Source organism: Balaenoptera physalus (genome assembly GCF_965194825.1).
Source record: "Balaenoptera physalus genome assembly, contig: HAP1_SCAFFOLD_1465, whole genome shotgun sequence".
In the NCBI taxonomy this organism is placed as follows: domain Eukaryota; kingdom Metazoa; phylum Chordata; class Mammalia; order Artiodactyla; family Balaenopteridae; genus Balaenoptera; species Balaenoptera physalus.
In genome coordinates this window covers 118,831-138,716 of record NW_028125331.1, presented here as the reverse complement: position 1 = coordinate 138,716, position 19,886 = coordinate 118,831, and the positions used below count along the sequence as shown (strand labels likewise).

The 19,886-nt window shown below is 40.5% G+C and overlaps 1 protein-coding gene across 4 annotated transcripts in view; it reads left to right on the top strand.

Annotated features, from left to right (window-relative positions):
- Nucleotides 1-19,886, top strand: part of LOC309653925 (contactin-associated protein-like 3) — an 85,121-nt gene that overhangs the window by 41,781 nt on the left and 23,454 nt on the right. For 3 of the 4 annotated variants that reach the window (XR_014259646.1, XR_014259647.1, XM_082478665.1), the window contains exon 3: nucleotides 2,282-2,630. Coding sequence is in view for 2 of the 4 variants with exons in the window: in XM_082478665.1 (XP_082334791.1) it covers nucleotides 2,282-2,562 (281 nt within the window). In the remaining 2 variants the exon portion in view is untranslated. Of the gene's footprint in view, nucleotides 1-2,281; nucleotides 2,631-19,886 lie in introns of those variants that run through there. The other variant, XM_082478666.1, reaches the window with a different exon arrangement.

Below are 19,886 nucleotides of genomic sequence, written 5' to 3'. Positions count from 1 at the left end.
GAGAGGCTGGTCCCAGGGCAGATGCTGGAAGCATGCTGACGCTTTTTACTCTGTTGCGTTTCTGTACATGTGGTGCCCGTGTTGATGATACTTCCCGCTTCAAGAGAGATGAAAGATGACAGAGAAAGATTGTGAAATGCAAAAAGAAGAAGTATCTTCAGTACATTCTTTACAACCTTGATACTAAGAATACAGGACATTTAGCAGTTTCTCAGAGATTGAAACTGATTCATATAAAACTTCAAATGTAGAACCTTTAAGTTAAAATGATCAGCTAAAAGCCAACACCTAATTTCTGACTTCTTTTGGCAATTATTATAAAATTACAGGCAGTTGCAGAGTAATGTTACTTGGGACTGTTAGTTAACCCTCAGCTAGAACCCAGAAGGACTTATCATTCATCAAACATTAGATGGGACCTTTGCACAAATCAGTAGAAGTAGCAGGGAGGTGTTGGGTGGTGATCAATCTTGTTATTAAAGACAAAGAAAGACTGAAAACTATCACAAGTTGGAAGACACTAAGGAGACAAGGTGAGTAAATGCAATGTGGGGTTCTGGAACAGAAAAAGGGAGTTAGTTAGTGGAAAAACTGGAGACATCAAAATAAAGTTTGTCGTTTTGTTACCATTGTACCAGTGTTAATAGCTTAGTTTTGATCAAAATACCATGGTGATGTCAGATATTAACATTAGGACACACTGAGTAAAAAGTAGACAGGAACTCCCTATCCCATCTTTGCAACTCGTTTGTAAATCTGAAATTATTTCAAAATAAAAAGTTTAATAATGCATTACAGAACAGCCAGAGTTGTGGCATGTTTAAGATGTGGATCAAAGGAAAAGACATTGTGCTTGTGGTTGAGAGGAAATTTTGGAATTTTGGAATAAAGATTGCAGGAAATGAGGAAATCTTAGAAAGAATTTGAGTTTTAAAGAATTTGTAAGCTTTAAATTTTGCTAAGGGTTATACACGTAGTGCCATTAGCGGAGGACATAGTGAAGCAACAGATGTGCCCACTTGGTAGTTTCACCTCCACACCCTGATGTAAGCGCTCCACTTCCATTTTCCTTTGAGCTGTCTTGTAACCATGTCACACACCTCCTGACATGTACTTGGTCGTAACAGCTTTTGTAAACAGGACATGGATGTTAATAATAGTCCCTAATAAAAAAGATAATAAATGTTGTCTAAAGTGTCAGACCTTATTATGAGAGCCTCAAATGAGATGTCAGGACAATGGGGAAAATTTTTTTTAAAGCTAGTTTTTTTGTGTTAGGGACTGTTTACATGACACCGTGTTTTCTAGACATGGATAATTAGCAAAATATCAGTTCCAGAATGCATTTCAAACCTGTTTCCCAATTTTTATATTGCATAATAATTTAAATTCAGAAAATTTAATATGACATCTAAATCCAAATTCAAAACTCATGTTTCTGTTAAACTAGAAGAACAAGATATATCAATCATACATTCACAGGTATCCCTAATTCTTCGGTGTCTCACAGGCACTGGAGAAGACAAAGCACAGTAATTTCCACTCTGCACCTATTGTCTTGAATACCTGAGAAACTCCTCCTCATTCACTTCCTCTGGGTTCTCTCTCACCCTCCTTGCTACCTTTTTAGAACTCTCCCTCCCTGCACAGAAATCACTTTCACCTCCACCCCTCCCATATTGCATTTCAAATTGTTCTTTGAAATGTCTGCTTCTCCTATGAGTCTGTAAGCACCTTGAGTGTAGGGCTATGCCATAGCCATCTTTGTTATCCCAACATTCAACATGGTACTTCCTCATGCTGGGAATCCAGAATTAAGGTTTTCTCGCTTTATTTTCCAACAAAGGAAAGTTTGTTATTTTCCAACAAAGGAAGGTTTGCCCTTTGTTTATGTCCAACAAATGGCAAGTCATGCATTGAAGCCAATAAAGACACTAGTTCCAAGCACTGATGTAATGGCATGGTGTTTAGTTGTCCACCTATTACATTAAGCAATTTCACTTAGCGGGACACCCCAATACCAGAGAGTCAGGGGTTATGAACTAAGAAACAAAACAATTAATATAGGCTTCATCCATTTACATTTAACCTGTGTTTTTATTTTGTGTTTGTGTGTGTGTATGTGAGTGTGTTTATATAATTATGAGGCGCATTATATAATGCAGAATTTGAAACTATGATTTTCATAAATCTTATTTATGACCCCATTCTTACAGGTTAATATAGATTTCAAAGATTTCTCTGTCTTTACCGGTTTTCTTATTTTTATTCCCACAAAAAGGAGCTGGTGGCTGGTCTCCCCTTGTGTCAAATAAATACCAGTGGCTGCAGATTGACTTTGGAGAAAGAATGGAGGTCACAGCTGTGGCCACCCAGGGAGGATACGGGAGCTCCGACTGGGTGACCAGCTACCTCCTGATGTTCGGCGATGGCGGGAGGAACTGGAAGCAATATCGACGAGAGGAAAGCATCTGGGTATGTGCTTTATTGAAAAGCAGTCTGTCGGAGTATGAATTATGCCAGTTACTGCCTGTTGCTGCCCATCTGTCAGATCAAGTATAGAACCAGAGCCTCCTAAGTTACTTGAAAATGTTTCCACTGAATGTAAGCCACATGTGACGTTCCAGAATACACCGTCCGTGGCTAATTTATGAAATAAGTAAAACAATTTTATAATGTAGCGAAATATTGAAAATGTCTTCCCATTATTCCTTTAAATAGTGTGAAGTCTAAGGAATAAATAAGTCACATACAACTGATTTTATTTTTGTTTTATAACAAACACAATAGTTTATATTTCCTCAGCATTTTTAAATAAAGCAAATTCATTTTCTCTGTGCCCTCTGATAAACTGAAATTTCTGAAAGACCCTGAACATGTAAAAATAGATGTAATGGAGAGTCTCTCTGTGGAGGACTTGTTGAGGGATATGTTGAGTTCCTGCTCCAACAGGACCTTGGGCACCATGTGGCCCCTTGTAATTTATGGACAATAGATCCCTAGGATTCTTTGGAATCATAACTGTTTTACATCAGTGACATAGTTTCTACTTCTGATTACATATCCATGCTTCTTTTAGAAGAATTAAATTTTGTTTGCTTAACTTTTTGAATATTAAAATTTATGTAATTTATTCTATATTTAGCATTTCATATCTTTAAATCACAGTCTGCTCTGAATGAGAAGCTCTAAGAGTAGAGTGTTGTAAAGGTCTGCAGCAGGTTTGCAATTGGCTGATGGGGTGTGGCCTGAAGAAGATTCATCAGGTGGAGAAGAAATTACTTTTTTCTTCTTATGAAAAATATAATTTAGATGGTTGCCAAGAGCCAGGGGAAGGGAGTAATGGACTGTAAGTGTTTTAATGGAGACAAAGTTTCAGTTTCAGAAGATGAAAAAGTTCTTGAGATGGAAGGTGGTGATGTTTGCACAACAATGTGAATGTTAATGTCCAGAACTGTACACTTAAAAGTGGCTAAAATGCTAAACTTTTTGTTATGTATATCTTACCACAATAAAAAATACACAGTGTATCTTCCATTTAATTTAGGCTAAGAATGTTGTATCACTTAAGAAATTTTTTTTCTTAATTGTCAGAGTAAGAAGAAAATTGTCAGCTAAAAAGCCGTTATGTCTTAGCACATAGCTTATCTATAAAACTAACAGGCAACAAAATGATAATATTCGTTGTGTAACAAACTGCCCTCATTTGAATTTCCTTAGAACTCTGTAGCTTATTATAACTTAATGGATTGTGGTCTACTTAATTTCTTATCCCTGGAGCTTTTATTAGTTAGTCAATAAATGTTGATGCAAATTGAATCAAGAAAAACTAGTTAGTTGTCTAATACTAGATAAAAGAACAAAGTGGGAAGGGCTATGTGAATGTTTTTAGGGCTGGCTGACCTAAGGTTTCCAAACAAGTAATTGCCATGTGTATGATCCGAAGCAGATATTAATGTTGTGCTTATTCTAAGAACACCAAGTCCAAAGCAGGGTTAAGGTCAATATTGCTTAAGTAAGTTAAAGCTTAATGAAACATCTACTTACATAGAGAACTTTTGTTCAAAATTAAATATTATTTTTCAAAATTAGTTAACTAATAGTTAATGCCTACTTATTCTTCATTGTATTAATTAAGGTTCATATTTTCGCCCCGCTCCAATCCCATTTGATTGAGCAACTCTAACAATTCTTGTTTTTAGTTAAGCAGGTTGGAGAGGAATCAAATGTAAGCATCACCCTCTGCTGATTTCTTTAAAGGTCAGGCACCCTTGGGGAAGTAGGGTCAAGAATATAGTGGCATTATTAATCCTAGATCATGCAGGTGAGGGCAGAAGTGGACCCCTCAATCCTATCCATCCTGTCACACAATAAACATGGGTAAAGTGGCCTGCCTTACACTCCTGCTGAGCTTGCATCCCTCCCTGTGTCCCCAGCACTTCATGGTGCCTGGGGCCAAGCACGTTGGTAAATGTTTGCTGAATTAAAACGAATGAGTGGAATCTACGTTCTGGCAGGATGCCTTCCTTGGCTCCCTGCTCTGTGCTTCTCTGTAGCCCTTGGTCTCAACTTAGTGATCCTTGAAGCTCCAGTGGAGGTGTTTCTCCTCTCTTACAGTTTGAGCTCCTTTAGGAAAAGGGCTCATCCTCACATCTTCTGCGTGCACCACCGTGGGTTAAGTGAATTCTTCTCCTAATCTGGGCCCGACTATACACAACTGGCATTGACAGCAGTAAATCACACTAGTTGATGATTCTGACATTATACTCACAGTTTCTTTAAAAAGATTGGGCTGGTTTGGCTGCTTTCCAGACCTCTCACAAAATGTCAGCTGCTCTTAAAAATCAACCATATACCTTACCAGAGGTTCTACCCCTTCTTCACGTGGTTGTTTTAGATATGAATTGCTGATGTTAACTTGAGAATGAATTTAAGATTTTAAAAAATGTCCTTGAGATATTATACTCTTCATTAGTGAAAGTAATATGTTTATTCATGGTGCCATTTACTTAATTTCCTATCACTGCTTTAACAAATTTTCATGGATTTAGTGACCTAATACAAGACAGAGTTATTATGTCATAGTTCTGTAGGTCTAAAGTACAGTAGACCTGGCTGGGTTCTCTGCTTAAGGCATTTTTCCTGGAGCCTCTGGGGAAGACTTGTCCTTCAAGGTGTCTGGAGAGTCCCAGAACCTTCCCCAGGTTCCATGATTTGCTGGGAGGATTCACAGGACCAGTGTGTAGTCATACAGCTATGATTTAGCACAGTGAAAGGACACAGAGCAAAATGAGCAAAGGAAGGGGGTGCTTGGGGTGAAGCCCAGAGGAAATCAGGCCCAGGTTTCTACAGTCCTCTCCCAGGGAAGTCATATGGGACTAGCTTAATCCCCCAGCAGTGAGTTATAGAAACCCACATGGAATATTACCAACCAGGTGAACTCATGTACTGGGGGCTCATCATGTAGGCACCCTCTGCCTTGCATGTAACAAAATCCCAGACTCCCAGAAGGAAGGCAGGTATTGAGTAGGAACCACACTGTTTGAACAAACATTAGGCACAGTAAGCCACCTTTATCATTAGAGTCTTGGGAATGGGCCAGCCTTGCAAGCAGGCCTTTCAGAGGGCAGCAGTCAGGACTGCCCTCCTGATGCTTCTGCGTACACACTCACTCACTTCCTTGTGTGTGTAGGACTGAGACACTGATCTCCTGTAGGTTGCCAGCTGGGGGCTGGTCTTTGCTCCTAGAGGTTTCCCACATCCCTTATGCTTTCTGTGTGGCCTGTTCTTGCAGCAGGGGGTCAAGTCCCTTTCATCTTTAAATTGCTCTTTGTTCTTGTTCTTCTGCTGCACCTCTCTGATTTCCTCTTCTTCTAGCTGGAGAAAGTCCTCTACTTTAAGGGCTCATGTGGTTAGACTGGATCGACTTGGGTAATCCAGGACAGTCTTCCTAACCATAATCCCATCTGCAGAGTCCCTTTTGCCATGCAAAGTAACATATTCACAGTTCCTTTCTTTAGGGCCTGGACATCTTTGAGGCCTTTCTGCCCACCCCACTCTATTTATACATCTCTGATTTTTTTTTTCTTTCTGCATTTGGTATCCTTTCCTAGCAAACACATTTCTCATTGGATCTGAAGATGTTTTCCAGAGTCATATGAAGTCATGTTGCAGGGGTATCTGAGCACCTGCTCGCAGTTGGTGTGTCACAGGTGTCCCCCCTGAGAGGCTGCTGCCCCGCCATCACTAGTGTAGCTCTCACCCACAGCAGTGTCCCCAGCTTGTGGTCTCGCTGATGTAACCTTGACCCCCAGCAAGAAAGACTGTGTATTGGCTTTCTTCTCAGGAAGCCTCCTTCTACTTTTATAAGAAAGTCCAAATCAAGCACTCCTTCTCTGGCCTTAAAAGTTTTGTGGATGTTCTCCCTGTCATAATTTTTTTAAGTGACTTTTCTTGTTCTTCTGGGTCTGTCTGCTGTCTGTGCTAACTCTGTCCGCTAATACATGTTAACTCTTTCCAAATTCCGAAAACTCTGAGAAAAAGGTCTATCCTAACTCCTTACTGAAAATGGACATGAGATGATAATAAGACAAAAGGTCTTTACTTATGTTCCTTTGGGCAAGTTGTCCATATGCTTTGCCACATGTCTGCCATGGAATATTAATTAATATGTGAAATGCAATGTATACCTCTTTAAATTCTCAAAATTATAAAATTGAGACATGGCTGGCCACAAAGTCTTTGAAGAAAAGATTTGAGGACTGCAGGTCCAGTTACTGAAGGTTAGTTATCCAAATTGACTTTCTTAAAAAAAGAAATTATGTTCTTCACTGGTGATATGGTCCACTTTAATATTTTTTCTTAATGAGTGACTGCTTCCATGGCTGAGTTGGATTTCTATGTGAAAATAACCAAAAAAATTAAACAAATACTCAGATCTGTGAAATACATTCCAAAAGGGTTTTATTTAAATGGAAATATAGGCATGTGTCTTACATGACAGAAAAGGCATCACCATCTCTCACCAAGGGATGCACTACATCTCACGACATACAAACTCTTTTGATGTGCAGAGTAAATGTCCTCACTTGAAATGTAGTGGAAGAAGTATCACTGTTGGAACAAGTTTAGAAGGGGTGCATTTCCTATACGATGTGAACAATCATGGTTTATATCGGTCATTTAGTAAACCAGGTGGCTTGACCAAGCTTGGTGCTAAACGTCCATAGGACTTAGAAGATGAGTTTGCAACTTCAGCCCAACTAAATCAGGAAGTGGCCAGAGTCTTAGGACGCTGAGGATCATAGAACAGCATTGCAGTGAGCAGTGCAGCAGATCAGTGATCACTGACAGAGCTCACTAATGTTTATTTTCTACTGTTTCCCTGAGAATATGTCAGCCAACATTTACATCAATCTACTGTGACTCTTAGATTCATTACAAGAATTTTGTGGGGCAGCCCTTGCGAACCAGGATTCTTACCTGCAAGCTAATGTGAGCTCTGAGCTCCCTGGGGGCCTCTGGACCAGGCTGGGGAGAGGTGTGGGCGCCAACCACTGTCCTGCTCTGAGTCTGGGTCTGTGAGCATCCCTGGTGGGCAGGAGAGATCTGTGAGTGGGCAGCCTAGAGCGCTGGCAGTATTCTAGAGGGGTGTTGGGGCAGCTCCATCACCACCCTCCTGGGCACCTATTTGGTCTTCTTGGGACCCTATAGCAAGCCTTGTCCCTCCCAGACCACCTGCCTGCCCTGACTCTGTCTCTTCTCCCTCCCCGTTCCAGTTGTTTGGGAACAATGGGCTGACTCAATGAGAGCCAGGCCAATACCCACCTCTCCTTTCGGGAGACCGTGCCTAATGGTGTCCACTGCAATGGTGTCCTCTGTTGAGGCTTATCTGGCCCAGGGACCACTGGGTCCCTGTTGGCCATGGGGACCTTTCCTCCTGCAATTCCTGGGTGTTTTTTCTTCTATTTTATCAATACTTTGTCTTCATTCTCATCTCCTTACTATTTCTCCCTCTTCTCCTCTATCCTTCTATTCTTTCCTTATGTATTTTTTTCACCTATCATTAAATACTTTTCTCCTTATTTCTCTCTTCTCTCTCCATTTTCCCCTATATCCCTCTTCTATCTGTATTGTTACAAATTCTAGAAAATCAACTTGAATCAGTCTAGGTAATTTGGGAATCCGACCACACGGAGAAGGGGAGGATTTAGCTGGGTCTCTGGCATGGCTGTAACTAAGAGGCAGCCCTGCCCTGTGCCTTCTGTGGATTAGCTTCTGGCATTCATTTTCCTATATTGGTTCAAAAATCTGAGGAAATGCTCGGACTTACTTGGCTCTGGCTGAGGGGAGTCTCAGATCTCACCACCTGTGAAGAGCTGATCTGATCAGGACGGCTCCCAGGCCACCCTACACTTAGCACCGAAGCCCCTGGATTGGGGGGTGGGGCCATGTAAAGACTTGATGTCCACCCTAATGGGGGCACTTAGAAGGGAGGGATGCTGGGAGGGCCATATTATCAAATTTCCTGTTCTTTGTCTCTCTCTCTCTCTCTCTTTCACTCTCTCTCCGTGACCTTTTGCTTTCTTTTCTATTTCTCTGCTTTCCTCTTATACATCTTATCTTTCTCCTCCTCGCCTTCCTTTTTTCTCTATGAATTAAAGGACCTAGATTGCTATGAGTCCTGCTACTCAACATGTAACCTACGGACCAGCAGCATCACCCGGGATCTTGATACAAATATGGAATCTCAGCCCCCACCCCAACCTATTGAATAGAATCTGCATTTTAACAAGATGAGCAGGGGATTCCAGTACAAGCTAGATTGTGAGAAGCACTGACTGGGATGAACCAAGTCCCATCTGTGGGGGAAATTGTTTTGCCCCTTAACTATCCTCCAGCTGCCTGGATCAGAGGAGACTGTGCCGCCTGCTCTAGGATGCAGCTTATCCCACGCACGTGTTAGCCTGAACAGGTGATGCTCTCTGTAACAGGGCCTCAGGAAGCTTGCTCCAGTGCCCTCTGACTGCAAGACACCCTCTTTCTTCCTGATAGTCACCAACCTAGGGGGGCGGAGCCCAGGTATTTTCTCATTGTTATCAGTGAATAACAATCAAGTGGTTAAAGTTAGTCCTATCTTTGAGAACTATAATATTTCCTGAATCGCTATACTCTGCATTCATTAGGAGTTTATTCTTCATATTAAAAACTCATCAGAACGCTAATTCAGAAGTTATATCCTTTATGAATTTAAGATGGAAATTGTTATTCAAGATGCATTGAATTAAACTTAGAATTTAAGTGCATTTTTCTTCCTATGCAGGCCCTCTGTGTGAAAAAGGCATTCTTCTAGGAAAGGACTGGCAAAATATATTTGAGAAAAATAAGAAAAGAAATTACTTGAAATAAACATCAGTTCTAGTATAAATAATTCTATTTAATAGATTTCTTTCGCCTTGAAAAAATAGGTAGCAGTAGGTGCTTAAATGAATATAAAATAGACATAGCAAATCGTTTGAACCTTTGTTCTTCTCTAGATCATTTCCAACCTAGAACACCAAGTAGACTAATTAATAAGGCTAATTAATATTGTATTGAAAGATTCACAACAATCTCACAGTGCTCTAAGAGAGCAACAAAGGTGACCCCAAATTTGCAGGGCAGAAGAAAGACACGGAAATACTGGAAGCATGGGGGTTGGGAAGGGGACTGTTTGTTATACCTGCACCACTTCATTTATTTAAGAGAAAGAGCTGATGCACATATGGCAAAATATTTACCTTGTTAAAATAAATCTAGATTATCAGTACATGCATATCTGTTTTGGGGGGATGTTTGAAATATTGCATAATCAAATTAATAAAGAATATTGGATTCAGGTTTAAAAGAATTACGTTTACTTGGTATAAATAGAAAGATCATATGACTGTGTAGTTTCAGAATAAAGAGGGATAAGAACAGTGTCAAATCATAATAAGAAAAACTGGACTCAGAGATAAGGAGGGTTTGTATGTAAGAAAGCAGACACTCTGCTAAGTGTGAAGCTCTATTGGTAGAAGGAGCGGAAATTCTCTTGACAGAGATTCCTGCTAATTCAGTCATTTAAATATATGTTGGTTTATTTCAGGACTAGGTTAATACATTTATTGCTAATGAGTTGATGACTCAACAGAGCCAAGCCCCACATCAGGTAGGAGGTTGCAAAGAAGGGTCTGCAGAGTGTGCCTTGGCTGTCTGAGGCTTGTGCCAGCTCCAGGCTTGCCGATTTCAAGTTTGGCTCTGAGACTGGGTGGTTTTGGGCAGAATAGAAGCAGCCTTTCAATGATTGTGTATCGATCTCTTCCATGTACTTGGCCTTGTCAGGGACACGGCCCTCTCCGTCCTAACCATTCACCTCATTACGTCAAGCGCATTGATCCCCGAGGCAGTGACTTTGTACCATGGACAGTCTTGTTGATTGCACTTACCATTGTGGACCACAGTCGAATTTTCTGTACATGTCTCCCCCTCCTGGGCTCTGAGAGCCGTTAGGTCAGGGGTTAATCTCCTCAGAGGGCGAGGCCTATTACAGATTCTCAATAAGGAGTTGTTAGATTGAGTTAAGGAAAAGTTGCTGTTCTCAAACAGACCTCAACCCAGATGGTTAGTTAAGTTAAAACTTAGCCAACTGTGTGATGCTGCTTGTGTGATGAGAGGCTTTCGGTGCCAAGCCTGAGTGTAACAAGAGGCTTAACACTTCTTCCCCACAAAGTTGTACAAGGACGATGCCCTACTGAACCTGAGAGAGAGGTGGTTCCATTTGCCCTTCATTGCAGGTCTCAGTGACAATAGAGATAAAAGCTGGATTTGGTCTGTCGAAAACTCTCAGAGCAGCTGAAAAGGTTGAGGCAGAGAAGTGAATGACACACCTGAGCTGCTACCACAAAGTAGCCGATGGGTCCCTGGAAACCCAGGATCCAGTAACAACTGCCTCTCGCCAGGGCCAGCTGCATTCGGTGGGTGTGGAGCGTCCTTCCTTCCATTTGTCGATTACACTCCTTCCCAACTTGAAAACCTTCACTCAAATCCCTTTTACTCTGTACTAAAATTGTGTAGACACGCCCTTCTTTTTCTACTCCTAGGATTTTTCATTTTTATTTCTCAAGTATTACTTTTCTTTTGCCATATTTATTCACCTCGTGCTTATTTCACATCAATTCTGGCATCAGGGACTACAGCTTGTTTATCCCGATATCCTTTGTACTTACTTTATTGCTTTGCAAAAGTAACGATTTTGCTCATTTGAATTGCCAGGTGTTATCAGGTTGGGAGGGAGGGGTGTGGTGGTGAGTAGAATTTTAAATATGCAGCAGGATAAATAGCAACTATTGAGACATCTTACAAATTACAGTTTTACTTTTCCTGGAATGAAGTAGTTCCAGAAGTGGTGTTATTAGAGATATATGGAAATTAGGATATATTTTATGAAAAAGGTAAATCTTAAACAGTAATATGAACAGAGTATGGCAGAGTTGTGGGGGAAATAGCTTTATAAGTAGACTTTTTTATTCATTTGGGAGATGGCAAGAGTATTGTTTTTGATCAAGAAAAGTAAATGATGGAAAAAGTGAATTTTTACCAAAAAAGGTGCTCCGGCAGCAGACTCATTGAAAGGAAGTGCTGCAGAGCCAAGTTTTGGGAAGGTGGAAGGCAGGACAGCCCAGGGAGCATCTCACCAGGGTTTCATGGAAATTCTTCCTCGTGACTGCAGTTCTGGCAGCTTAGCTTCATAGGATGTTGTACTAATAGTGGGTCTCATAGGGAACGACAGGCAAAGTCTACAAATTCTACAATTTGCACACATAATGTAAATGTACAGAAGGTACAGATATGGTATGTACTTCAGGCTATTCATGGGTGATTTCCTGGGTCTGTTGTTTTGACATAAAAGACTCAAGTGGTTTGGTACCAAACTAATTGGGATCTTGAGAAAATGGCCCACAGCAGAGGTGGAGTGTTTAGAGCACTGCTGTGTTCACAGCCCTTGATAACTCCTATGGTTTCTGCACTCTGCAGTCCTATGCCACTTAACAGTTAGAACAATTTTCTGCCTTTGATGCAGACCACATTTTATATATTTGTATAGACAAAAGCAATGATGAAAGTTTAAAATTTTGCAAAACAGGAAGACAGGCTTTGAGTACTTTTTTTAATATTAATATCACAGTCTCAAAACTCTTGAGATGTTGAGAATTTCTGATCAGCAAACCTCAAACTTTCAGAGTGGCTAAGACTAGGGCAGCAGTTGAGAAGCTGGATGCTGTCCAAGCATGTTTAAGGGTCTCAGACAGAGAGAAATATTGGTTTAGACCAGGGGCCAGCCAACTTTCTCTATAAAGGGACAGATAATAAATATTTTTGGTTTTGTAGACCATGCAGTCTCTGTTGTGACTGCTCAACTCTGCTGTTGTGTGAAAGTAGCCAGAAGCAATATGTAAATGAACGAGTGTGGCAGTGTTCCAATACAACTTTATTTAAAAAGCCACACAGCCAGCTGGTTCTGGGTTTAGGTTGCTTACCCCTGGTCTAGTCCACTTTGTATCTATTTAAGGTATGTGTGGATTCAGTATGAAGAAATGAAAATTACAACATCAGTGTGACACAATGTAACCTCTCCCACTTGAACTCCACAAAACCTTTGCTAATACTCTTGCTTAGGACAGTCCTTTTCAAACTGTGTCCTAGAAAAACTTTCTTTTCATTTTAAATGTATGCATGTAATTTGATGTCTTTCAGAATAAGATATAGATAGTATACATCTGATCTATGATATTATTACATAGCATTTAGCATAAAACTAAGGTTAAAAAGAGAATCAATTTAAAGAAAACTATTAAACCAATAAGAAGTGTTATACTGAGTACTTAGTGAGTGCCTGACACTGCTTCATGCGCTTTATACATATTTATTAAACACATCCTCACAACAGCCCTCTTATGCCCAGTTTACAGAAAAGGACACTGAGGCATGAAAAGTTCAAGTTCACTATCCTCAAATCACAGAACTAGTTAGTGATGTAATAAGGATTTGAACCCTAGCTGTCTGGCTGCAGGGCCCACACTCAAACCACCTCACCACAGTACAGAGGATTCATGTTGGAGGTGAATAAAGTGATGATACAGGATGGGGATCCTCCTCCTCAGGGCGTGGGAAGCAAGCACTCTCAGACAGTGCTGGTAGGAGCATAAAATGGCCTAAGATGGGGATATGCCCAAAGCATATACCCAAAGCGGGATCTTGAAGAGATGTTTGTACACCCATGTTCATCACAGCATTATGCACGTCCTTGGAGGACAATTTCCATAAACTTAAGTGTTCAAAAGCACCCGCTAGTTAGAGCGCTGAAGATGACAGCCCAAAAGGAGTAATGCTTTGAAGTCCTGTCAATATATCGTCTACACCAAGTAACAATTCCACTTCTAGGAGTTAGTCCCACAGGAACACTCAGAGGTGCACAGAAAGTGCCTGTAAGAAAACTAAGTGCATTGTTTACAGTCAAGATCCAGTTTTCTGTCAATAGGTGAACACAAAGAAATTACGATACTCCATTTTATGGAATAATATAGTATTATATGGAATTCATTCCTTTGAAAACAATGAGGTTATTTAATTAATTGATCTGTTTATTTATTTGAGGTAACGTTGGTTTAAAACATTATATAAGTTTCATGTGTACAAGATTATCAAATGCATTTATTCATAATGAGATTTAAGAAACCTTTTTTTTTTTACAGCTAGGAAAAGGGATGTATTTATTGTGCTCCCATTAGAAATTTCCAAGATGAACATATACGTATATGTGCATGTAAATATATATAGACTATTTCTGGAAGCATACAAGATAAATTATTAATAGCATTTCTCATTCTGGGTAAAGATATGCCATGAGTACGCGATGAATGGTATTTTTAAACTACATGCGTATATTGCTGTTCAATTCAATACCAGGTTTTGAAAGGATTAGAGGAAAAAAAGCAAAGGAAATACAAAATAGTTTTTTAGTTGTGGTAAAAAAAACATAACATTAAATTTACCATCCTTACCATTTTTAAGTGTACGGTTCAGTGGTGTTAAGTATATTCACATTGTTGTGGAATAGATCTCTAGATCTTTCTCAACTTGTAAAGCAAACTTAAACCCACTAAACACAACTTTCCCTCCCCATCCCCTCAGCCCTTGGCAACCATCTCTCTACTATCTGTTTCAATGATTTTGACTACCTTAGATACTTCATATTAGTGAAATCATACAGTATTTGTCCTTTCGTGATGGTTTATTTCCAGTAGCATAATGTCCTTGAGTATCCATATTATAGCACATGACAGAATTTCCTTCTTTTTAGGGCTGCATAATATTCTATTGTATGTATATCCCAGATTTTGTTTATCAGTTGCTATGGTCTGAATGTTTGTATCCCACCAGAATTCATACGTTGAAATCCTAACCCCTTAAGGTGATAGTATTAGTAGGTAGGGGGTTTTGGGAAGTGACTAAGTCTTCCACTAAGAAAGGGCTTAGTGACTCATAAAGAGGCTCCAGAGAGATCCCTACCTGATTCCAACATGAGAGAATGCAACAAAAGTCTGAGACCCAGGGCTTCCCTGGTGGCGCAGTGGATGAGAGTCTGCCTGCCAATGCAGGAGACACGGGTTCGAGCCCTGGTCTGGGAAGATCCCACATGCCGCGGAGCGACTAGGCCCGTGAGCCACAATTGCTGAGCCTGCGCGTCTGGAGCCTGTGCTCCGCAACAAGAGAGGCCGCGATAGTGAGAGGCCCGCACACCGTGATGAAGAGTGGCCCCAATTGCCGCAACTAGAGAAAGCCCTCGCACAGAAACGAAGACCCAACACAGCCATAAATAAATAAATAAATAAAATAAAATTAAAAAAAAAAAAAAGTCTGAGACCCACAAGAGGGCCCTCACCCAAACTTACTGGCACCCTGACCTCAGACTGTCAGCCTCTAGAACCGTGAGCAATAAATTTCTATTGTTTGTAAACCACCCAGTCTGTGGTATTTTGTTATATCAACTTGAATGGACTAAGAGAGCTATTCATCCATCTACGGGCAGTTGGGTTGTTTGCACCTGTTGGCTATTGCGAATAATGCTGTGATAAACATGGGTATACAAATATCCCTTCAAGATCCAGATTTCAGTTGTTTTGGACATATACCCGGCAGAGGAATTGCTGGAGCTTATTATGCTAATTCTATTTTTACTTTTTTTGAGGAACCTTCATATTGTTTTTTATAGTGGCTGCACCATTTTGCATTTCCACAAGGGTTCCAATTTCTCTGCATCCTCCCCTAAATAGTGTTTTTATTTGGTTCCCTTACCCACTGAAATAGCCTCAAGATATGTGGGGAGATGCAATCCACATGGACCCTGAGTGCTTGTGTGCTCTTTCTAGATAGGCTAAGAGTGAAGGCTCTAGCTGCATTTTATCCAGGCCATTCTCAGGGTGTGCTAGCGAAACAGCAGTCCTGAGAGATGAGAGGCCAGCCTCCCCCAGGCAAGGAGCAGGTCTGCATCTTCTCATTACAAGAGCAGTGAATCCCCCGAGCGTGGTGCTTGATCCTCTAAGGCAGCCCACTGCCTGCAGCATCATCCGTCCTGGACCCTTTGCATTACCTGCAGCACATAGGGAGGTTCATGGGAAACCGAGGCAGTATTCACTAAGCCGTGTCTCTGCCACGCGAACAGCTTCCAAAATGGTGCCGTTTCTCAGATGTCTTTCTGGATGACCATGAACTATACGACGCTCAGTCTCTCTGTGCTGGTGTTTGGAATGCTTTCAGTTATCGTCTTTTCTCTTTCATGGTGCTTTTGTGCTGATCTTGTTTCCCAAATTATACACTCGACCTAAATTATGTCAAATATAAGATCTGTGTACTAACTGTTAGAAGTCAAACCATTTATATGGCCTTTTTATTAAACATAAAAAATATAAAAATATGCTCATTACTTACTTGAGATTTTCAGCTCAAATTGGGATTTAGACTTAAGTTTCCTTCATGTAAGTAGATTCTAAGTCATTTCCACAGTGAATATATTCCTAATACAGGCTTTTAGATGATATAGATAAGAGTAAGTACTATTTCAAGTTAAGAAAAACCTTTTTGGGTGACTTTCTTCTTTTTTAAAAATGAATTTTATCGAAATATAGTTGATTTACAATGTTGTGTTCATTTCTGCCATGCAGCAAAGTGATTCAGTTATGTATATATACACATTCTTTTTCATATTCTTTTCCATTATGTTTTATCACAGGATATTAAATATAGTTCCCTGTGCTATACAGTAGGACCTTGTTGTCTATCCATTCTATATATAACAGTTTGCATCTGCTAATCCCAAACTCCCAATCCATCTCTCCCCCAGCCCTCCTCACTCTTGGCAACTTCAAGTCTGTTCTCTATGTCTGTGGGTCTGTTTCTGTTTCCTAGATAAATTCATTTGTGTTGTATTTTAGATTCCACATAGAAGTGATAGCATCTGATATTTCTTTTTCTCTATCTGACTTACTTCACTTCATATGATCATCTCTAGGTCCATCTGTGTTGCTGCAAATGGCATTATTTCATGCTTTTTATGGCTGAGAAGTATTCCGTTGCATATGTGTACCACGTCTTCTTTATCCATTCATCTGTCGATAGACATTTAGGTTGTTTCCATGTCTTGACTATTGTAAATAGTGCTGTAAAGAACATTGGGGTGCATGTATCTTTTCTAATTATAGTTTTCTCTTGATATATGCCCAGGAGGGGGATTGCAGGATCATATGGCAACTCTATTTTTAGTTTTTTGAGGAACCTCCATACTGTTTTCCAGAGTGGCTGCACCAGTTTACATTCCCAGCAACAGTGTAGGAGGGTTCCCTTTTCTCCATACCCTCTCCAGAATTTGTTATTTGTAGACTTTTTAATGATGGCCATTCTGACTGGTGTGAGGTGGTACCTCATTGTAGTTTTGATTTGCATTTCTCTAACAATTAGCAGTGTTGAACATCTTTTCATGTGCATGTTGGCCATTTGTTTGTCTTCTTTGGAGAAATGTCTATTTAGGTTTTCTGCCCATTTTTCAATTGGGTTTTGTTGTTGTTGTTGTTATTGAGTTGTATGAGCTGTTTGTATATTTTGGAAATCAAGCCCTTGTTGGTTGCATCATTTGCAAATATTTTGTCCCAGTCCATATGTTGTCTTTTCATTTTGTTTATAGTTTCCTTTACTGTACAAAAGCTTGTGTGTTTGATTAGGTCCCATTTGTTTATTTTTGCTTTTATTTCTATTGCCTTGGGACACTGACCTAAGAAAACATTGGTACTATTTACGTCAGAGGTTGTTTTGCCTATGTTCTCTTCTAAGAGTTTTATGGTGAGGTGGCTTTCTTCTGGCATATATAAGGGTAAGCTAGGGCTTCCCTGGTGGCGCAGTGGTTGAGAATCTGCCTGCCAATGCAGGGGACACGGGTTCGAGCCCTGGTCTGGGAGGATCCCACATGCTGTGGAGCAACTGGGCCCGTGAGCCACAACTACTGAGCCTGTGCGTCTGGAGCCTGTGCTCCGCGATGGTGAGAGGCCCAGGCACCGCGATGACGAGTGGCCCCAGCTCACCACAACTGGAGAGAGCCCTCGCACAGAAACGAAGACCCAACACAGCCAAAAATAAATAAATAAATTTATTTTTTTAAAAAAAGGATAAAATCAATCAGTTCAATTTAAAAAAAATAAAATAAAGTAAAATAAAAGGATAAGCTGTCTCTGAGATTATATTACATTGGTCTGGATGCATGGACAGGAGTGCATCTGTCTGCCATGCACCCTAAATACCTATAGGGTGAGCTCCGGACCTGAAGCACATGACTCATCTTCCAGTCATTTTCCCAATTACCCTGTGGTGTGCTTGAAAACCTCTGCTTATTTTATTGGCATACTCTACCTTTCACTTTGTCCTTGAGGAGGGATCAGTTAAGAGCTAAGGAAGAGCAGTTTTGAAGAAGAGTCGAAGGTCAGGGCATTTTTCTAGAAGGAGCTGTGCATCAGAAAGAAGAAGGGCAGGTGGTGGAAATACCAGAACTTAGCCTCACACTACAGCTCTGGCCAAGGGAGAGAAGTTCAAAATAAATAATGTTTGATGTGCATTAGACAAATGAAGTTTATTTGGATTTGAACTCCTGTCTTCTCTTTTGTGTTTTTTAATGTTCTTAATCATTCAACCTGAATGGCTTATCTTCCTCTCAGAGCTTTGAACATTTTAATGATTCAGTATCCTTCTTTTTTAGAAGAGAGAGAAGAGAAAAATCACTTGAGCAGTGGAAAGAGATCCCTGGGGAGCTCTTGTGTATGCTGCAGCAAATGCTTTATTAGCTAAAGTTCCCACTGATGGAAAATTCAGACATAGGAAAAGCTCCTACATATTGGAAGCAAATTTGAGAGTTACCAAAAAATATCGTCAGAATGGAATGCAAAATTACTGTGGCAACACTTTTTCATCCATATATACCCAAGTCATAATAAGTGAAATGGTCAGTGAATTACATCTCCAATAAGTTTTCTAGCCTTAGATTAAATAAATAATAAATACATGAGTCACTTATTAAAGGAACCTGACTGTGATATCTAGGGTCTTTTGAAAACCTTCCCCTGTCAAACAGTACAGGGCACCTTTAAACTGAAAGGAATTAAATCTCTCCCTGTATTTGTTTCCTAGGGCTGCTGTAACAAAGTACTGGAAATTGAGGGGCTTAAAACAACAGAAATTTATTCTCTCATAATTCTGGAGGCTGGAAGTCCAAAATCAGTGTCTTGGCAGGGCATGGGCAGGGCAAGGGTCTCGGGAGAATCTCTTCCAGGTCATTCTCTTAGTTTATGATGTTGTCAGTAATTCTTGGAGTTCTTTGGCTTGTAGATCATCACTCCAATATCTGCCTCCACTGTCATGGGGTGTTCTCCCTCTGTGTCTTTATTTCATCTTCCCTCTGTGCATGTCTCTTCTCTTCTTGTAAGGACCCAGGTCATATTGGATTAGGGTCCTCTGTCATGACCTCATCTTAACTTGATGACTTCTGCAAAGACCAGATTTCCAAATAAGTTCACATTCACAGGTTCCGGAGTAAGAACTCCAATATATCTCAACGTGACCATGACAGTGGCCTGGAAGGACAGAGGTGGCTATCGTCAAACAATGCTTATCGTAAAGGAAAAGAGGCACTTTCTCATTTTGTTTGTTGTGCCCACTTTTTGTAAGGGAAGAAGAAGATTAATCTGGAATTGATGAGAAATTGGTAAGAAATGCTCTGGACACCATGGCAAATGGAATGTGAGAAAATGAGCAAACAACACCCCTGAGTATTACAAGGAGTGGCATCTAGAAAGGGAGGCTGGAGTTTGTGTCAAGGTGAAGAACCGTGGTTGGTGTCTGACATTTACTGAGTGTTTATTGTGAGCCAGGCATGGTTTTAAGCATTTCAGGTGCATCATATCATTTAATCTTTCTCCATGAGTGTCTCCATTTTACAGACGAAGAAACTGAGGCTCAGAGTTACACAATGGTCAATTTCTGTGTTACTCTGGAATATTCTAAGGTATGATTGAAGTAGCCCTTTATTTTCCTGTTTATTATTATTATTAATTATGTGCAGTGAGATAGATTCCCAGAACACACAGAAGAAAGAGAGGATGAGAGGGAGGAAGACTTTACAACGCAATCGTGTTCTTGGTGGGGCAGAGGCAAGTCTGGGTCACCTCAGGGCTGGGTTTAGGAGGTGAGGGTGCACCCAAGGGCAGTGGTCAGAAAAGACCTGGAGAACTGCTGACCTCAGGATCCTGAATGGACACCTATGTGCTGTG